Consider the following 6,284-nt stretch of genomic DNA (forward strand, 5'->3'; position numbering starts at 1 on the left):
GGCATTTGCCCTTCCCTTTGGACCTGTTCCCCAGAACCGAGCGTTCGTTCCTGAGCATTGATTGGTAAGAATACCTTTCTAAGCATGCCTGTTTTAGGGTGATCTTGTGCGACATCAGAGAAAATATCTTCCCTAATCAGATGGTTTTCTAATTGGCCATCTTTTTGTGCCAGTTTGTATTGAAAGTACCTTTGGCCACAGGGAAATTGCTCAGCTTGGATAGTCTGCCTAGGATGCTCAAGCTGAGCTCCCCTGCACGCACTCTCCCTGCGCAAGTGGGAGAGATGATTAGCCGGACGAGGAGGTAGTGCTGCTGGTTCAGGCTCAGGAAGATTGTCTTCCCAAACCTCTCTGCCAAGAGTTGGAGACAGGCCAGGTGCGTGCTGAGAAAAAAGTGAGGTTAGTTTTCCTCTACTCCCTTTCTTCCCACATCCTGGTGAGCTGCCGGGTGTTATCTTTCTGCCTCTGCAGACACACCTTTTGGCACTGACCTCCTTGTCTCTCATATCTCTCTTGGTTATTTTTCTCTTTTCATATTCCATTATGGCTGGATAGAGGATATCTGTTACCTCATCCATAAACCATGTCATTATATTTGTAACTGCATCGGTCATTTCTTTGGTCTTGTTTTTCTGTAGCAGGAACAAATGAGAAAGGGCAGTAAAGTGTTAATTAATTCCTTCATTCTCCCTTCTGCACAGGACAACAGCGCTCTACTGGGTGTAATTCAAACTTTTAGGATAAATAATAATAGCCCCCCATGAAAAGTGACCTCAATTCATAGATGCTTGGGTCGGAAGGGACCTCGACCAATCACCGAGTCCAACCCCCTGCCCGTGCAGCAAAGAGCGCTGGGGTCAGGGTGGGATATAAATCTAACAGAATAAATATAGGAAATAAAGAAAGGGCCAGTTCAGGAAAGATCAGTGAAGGAGCAACTAGGGTCAGCATTGCTTCTCCCTGAGCTTGTTTCTGAAGGGCCGACATGAAGACCATGGAAGAAAACGCTGACCATCTTGAAGGCCAGCCAGGGGAGGTTTGTCACTGATTTCAGTGGGGCCAGGGTTCCCCCACAGGAGCCAAGAGATGACTTAATTTTCACCAAAGCCCCCTCCGCTGAGAAAGCATTTATCAGCTAGCTCGCTTCTCCTTATGGAGAAAGAATCAATTAATTTGCAGATGTTTAATCCACCTCCTACCAAAACTCTAAGGCTGTGCTCTGCCTGGGCAGTGCTGCCCCCTGCTCTTCCTCGCGATGAGGCATCTAAACACTGTCTGCTGTGCAGCTTTTATGTTTTTCAAGGACGGCGCAGGCTTATGTTAATGAGCACCTTCACTCCAGTGCAGGAGGAACATAGTTTTACCCCATTTTTCACTTAGCAGCTTTGACCCAGTTGCACTATCTACTAATCTGTGGCCACCGGGCTGTAGTGCCTTCGGTAGTTTGGTCACGCCGGTGTTTCCCTTGGTGTTAAGTAAAGGGTGTGGCGGGCCAGTAGGGGGCGCTCCTGCGTTGAGCCGCCCACCTCCCTGCGCCTGACCACCTTCCAGGCTCCGAGTGCTTCCCTTAGGGTGCCTCCCGTCCGGCCAACCCCTTCCCTGGAGCACACCCGCTAGCCTGGGGTTCCCGCTGCCACCATCCAAGGCTCTGGACTCACTTCTGGCTCTGTGCACCTTGGAAAACACAGGCCTGATCGTCCAATGGGTACTAGACCCAATACAAGCACTTGGGGCACTGTAACACACCTTGCTGATGCCCCCTGAGTGGGGTTTTGCAAGCTCAGGGACCTAAACTTGTCATGGCATTTGCCCTTCCCTTTGGACCTGTTCCCCGGAACCAAGCGCTCGTTCCTGGGCATTGATCGGTGAGAATAACTTTCTAAGCATGCCTGTTTTTGGGCGATCTTGTGCGACATCAGAGGAAATATCTTTCCTAATGAGATGGGTTTCTAATTGGCCATCTTTTTGTGTCAGTTTGTATTGAAAGTACCTTTGGCCACGGGGAAATCGCTCAGCTTGGAAAGTCTGCCTGGGATGCTCAAGCTGAGGTCCCCTGCACACACTCTCCCTGCGCAAATGGGAGAGATGATTAGCCGGACGAGGAGGTACTGCTGCCGGTTCAGTCTCGGGAATATTTTCTTCCCAAACCTCTCTGCCAAGACCTGGAGACAAGCCAAGTGATTGTTGAGAATAAAGTGAGGTTAGTTTTCCTCTACTCCCTTTCTTCCCACATCCTGGTGAGCTGCCGGGTGTTATCTTTCTTCCTGTGCAGACACACTTTTTGGCACTGGCCTCCTTGTCTCTCATATCTCTCTCGGTTATTTTTCTCTCTTCATATTCCAGTATGGCTGGATAGAGGATATCTGTTACCTCATCCATAAACCATGTTGTTATATTTGTAACTGCATCGGTCATTTCTTTGGTCTTGTTTTTCTGTAGCAGTAACAAATGAGAAAGGGCAGTAAAGTGTTAATTAATTCCTTCATTCTCCCTTCTGCACAGGACATCAGAGCTCTCCTGGGAGCAATTCAAACTTTTAGGATAAATAATAATAGCCCCCTCAATTCATAGATGCTTGGGTCAGAAGGGACCTCAACCGACCACCAAGTCTGACCCCCTGCCCGTGCAGCAAAGAGCGCTGGGGTCAGGGTGGGATAAAATCTAACAGAATAAATATAGGAAATAAAGAAAGAGCCAGTTCAGGAAAGATCAGTGAAGGACCAACTAGGGTCAGCATTGCTTCTCCCTGAGCTTGTTTCTGAAGGGCCGACATGAAAACCATGGAAGAAAACGCTGACCATCTTGAAGGCCAGCCAGGGGAGGTTTGTAGCTGATTTTGGCAGGACCAGGGTTCCCCGACAGGAGCTGAGAGATGACTTAATTTTCACCCAAGCCCCCTCCGCTGAGAAAGCACTTATCAGCTAGCTTGCTTCTTCTTACGGAAAAAGAATCAATTAATTTGCAGACGTTTAATCCATCTCCTACCAAAACTCAAAGGCTGTGCTCTGCCTGGGCAGTGCCGCCCCCTGCTCTTCCTCGCAATGAGGCATCTAAACGCTGTCTGCTGTGCAGCTTTTATGTTTTTCAAGGACGGTGCAGGCTTATGTTAATGAGCACCCTCGCTCCAGTGCAGGAGGAACATAGTTTTGCCCCCTTTTTGCACTTAGCAGCTTTGACCCAGTTCCACTATCTACTAATTTGTGGCCACCGGGCTGTAGTGCCTTCGGTAGTTTGGTCACACCATTCTTTCCCTTGGTGTTAAGTAAAGGGTATCTGTCATACAATCCATCCCAACACCGCACATCTTCTAGGATTATATCCCGCTCATTTGTTTCTGAAAGGAGCGTGCAAGATTGTGGGAAATGATGCCATTTGGGCGGGCGAGTCCTGCACAACAATACATGTCATGGCAGGTGCAGGTCGTCTTCCAGTTCTGACATCTCCCCATGCCCTGACTTCTTACCTGGGAGGAGGATCTTTTCTTGTTTGTGCCTTTATTAGCAATTGGCACAAATTGAGGCTGCTAGTTACCTGACATGAAAAGCAGTAAAGTCTAGGACAGTCCGAACTGTTGAGTGTAAACTGCTTGCAGATCTGGGAATTTGTGTTGCAGGCTCTGCTATAAAAGCCCAATTCTGGGGGTGAGTAAGGGTAAAAGCTTGGCCCTACTGAATTAAATGGGAGTTTGGACAGTGACTTTGGTGTAGCCAGAGTTTTGCCCAAGGTACTTAACCATTTTACTGGAAAGACAGTGAAAAGACAGATGCAACAGTGGAGACAACACCAGGAGATCAGGACCTTGGAGCATTGTAGCACTGCTCATCAAATTTAAAAACCACCAGGGCCCAGTCGGCTCTGCGCTGGACCCTGATCCTGCAAACATTGATGCACCGTGCTAAGAAGCAAGTATGGAGCAGTCCTGTTGAGCTCCCCAGGATCACAGACATGCTTGAAATAAGGCACGTGCATCTTGTTAGATTGGGGCTGCAGTCATCAACTTCTCTGTGACCGTCTAGATAGAATTGCCAGCAGACCCATAGGCGACTATTGACTCTAGCCATTTACCGCTCGCCTTGTTAAGGTATATATGATATCTACACATATAAATCTAAATTGTACAGTTGCTTTGTTTCTAACCTTCATTGATTTTCAAAGCACGTTGTGGGTTTTTTTGCTTTGTCATTTTTTAGGTCCGTCCATCTGAATTTTTTTTTCTGAGAAGCTTTTGAGTTTTTTGTACTCCGTCGAAACCCTGGCTGAATCTGCTGAGAAACATGAAAATGGTGGGTTACTATCACTTCTGCTGCAATCAATGTCTGCTCCACTCCCCTGTTTACCTGGGTTTCTTTTTCCTAAAGGGATTGTGGCTTTTTTTAAAAGATTCCAAGAAGTTGCTAATACCATTTGTGAACTAGAGCTTGGAGGTTGGCAAACTGTTACAGTGGAGTGTATTGCTGGTGAATCAACATGGGCCATGTCCTGCCTTTGCAAAGGCACAATGAGAGGGGAAGGATGCCCCTTCCCCTGATGAGCCAGGATGGGGAACATGCTCCATCTCTCTCTTTTCTAGGACATGTTCTAAGTCACCTTCTCCATGCATTTAAGAATAAGGCCTTGCAGTGGGATCTGAGATATCCAACTGAGTGCTTGGATGCTGGGCAGGGAGCCAGGAATGAGGAAAAATGGCACTGGGACCAGGTCAAGTTGGAGGGGACCCGAAAGCAGAGGTCAGGCTTGTTGGGGACAGAAAGTGTGCACAGTGCCATGGGGTCACTCGGGTGAAACCCTCTTCAGACTCCTGAATATCCATGAGTCTCCCCACTCTTGTGCTCTCAGCAAATTTCTGCGAGCCTTACTTATAAAGTGCCCCCCGGCACCACCACCCACACCTCTCTCTAAACTGGTGGCCGAAGAGGTGGACAGCCCACTGGGTCACAATCACCTTGCGCTAAGCAACCCCCTGGTCATTGTCTTCTAGCATCAGATGCTCTTCCCCATGATTGGCTACATCTGACTTATTTGAATAAAGGCCATATCCTTCCTCCCAGTAGGGTTGGAGTACTATTGTAGCCATGGTGGTCTGAGCAATATGCAAGGATCAAAGTGATTTTAGTGACATCTTTTCTTGGACCCACCAAATAGTTGGGAAAGTATTCCCCACTAAAATTTCTATTATTTCTGCCATGTTTTTCTCTTTGTTCCAGTCTTTTTGCTTAGTTAGAGAAGTTTCTGGGCGCCAGGTGCCCTTCTTCTGTGTTTTTGTCTAACATTACTCCCAAATTTGACACCTGGTCCAATAAAAGTCACCCCCAAAAGTGTCCCCACCACTTCCTTCTCACTTGCACTGCCTGCGTCAGGCACAGAGAGACAGAATCCCTAGCCACATGCTTGACTTCCTCAACCCCTACCCCCTCCTCCTCCTGCCCAACCCTTCTCCTTCCTGCCCACCCACCTGAGCCCTCCCAGTCCCCCCAGATCCCTTCAAGCACAGCACAGCTGCTCTGCACAACCAGGGGTAGGACTAGGGGATGCAGGAGAAGAAGGTAATGGAGAAGTAAGGGAGTGAGGAAAGGCCCCTGTGGGTGTCAGAGGAGGGTGAGGGGAGCTCTTGCTCAATGTGCAGCGGTCTGACTCCGGTCCTGCTGTACTGAAAACTAAAGGTTTGCTCCAAGTCAGAGTGGCAGACAGCTGGGCAGATGGACAGAGCGACAGGGGAATATGGGGATCAAAGCTCCCACCCATTCAAAGGGGACAACTAGGGATTTCATCCCCAGTCCAAACATTTCAGGGGGTCTGAACTGGGTAAGATTTGGCAGAGATCACAACTGGCTCTTACACCAAAGTTACTCTCGTGTTGTTGCATGCCAGGGCCCTGTGACCTGGGTCTGAATTACAGCCTGTGTCTCAGAAGGGACACAGCCCACTCAATAACCCTGAGGAACAGTTGGGGACCAAGAGGAGAGGGGGGCCCAACTGCACCGCTTGGCCCAAACTGGAGAGCTTCTGGGGTGGCACCTGCGGGGCAGGAGGGATGGGCAAATAAGACGGGTGGTCCTGCGACTAGAAATAGGAATCAGATTCTCCCTCACCTGTATCAGCTTCAGCCAGAGAGACCTGCCACCACGAAGGTCTGTTCAGGACTGAGCCTCTGGCCTGGGGCTCTGGAACTGGTTGTGCAGACTGATGTCAGCCCTCTATGAGGTCACTGCCCCTCTGGCCCAATGGCTGATCTCCTACCGACTCATGCCTGTGAGCTCACGGTTTGCCCCACCCAGCTGGACTCA

The 6,284-nt window shown here is 49.1% G+C and overlaps 2 protein-coding genes across 2 annotated transcripts in view; both read right to left on the reverse strand.

The window, feature by feature from the left end:
- Window positions 1–1,015, reverse strand: part of LOC112548491 (fibrous sheath-interacting protein 2-like) — a 2,595-nt gene extending 1,580 nt beyond the window's left edge. Inside the window, 2 exon segments of the mRNA XM_025194449.1 lie at window positions 43–632; window positions 986–1,015. Coding sequence (XP_025050234.1) covers window positions 43–632; window positions 986–1,015 — 620 coding nt within the window.
- Window positions 1,016–1,797: 782 nt separating this feature from the next.
- Window positions 1,798–2,427, reverse strand: LOC112548494. Its single transcript, XM_025194452.1, has one exon. The coding sequence runs from the start codon at window positions 2,413–2,415 to the stop codon at window positions 1,798–1,800; it is 618 nt and encodes a 205-aa protein (XP_025050237.1). The 5' UTR covers window positions 2,416–2,427.
- Window positions 2,428–6,284: the final 3,857 nt, after the last annotated feature.

Source organism: Alligator sinensis, unplaced genomic scaffold (genome assembly GCF_000455745.1).
Source record: "Alligator sinensis unplaced genomic scaffold, ASM45574v1 scaffold949_1, whole genome shotgun sequence".
Classification (NCBI taxonomy): Eukaryota; Metazoa; Chordata; order Crocodylia; family Alligatoridae; genus Alligator; species Alligator sinensis.

Excerpts from the sequence above, each read along its gene's own strand:
- LOC112548494 (XM_025194452.1), bottom strand. The coding sequence starts at position 2,415 with ATGACCGATGCAGTTACAAATATAACAACATGGTTTATGGATGAGGTA.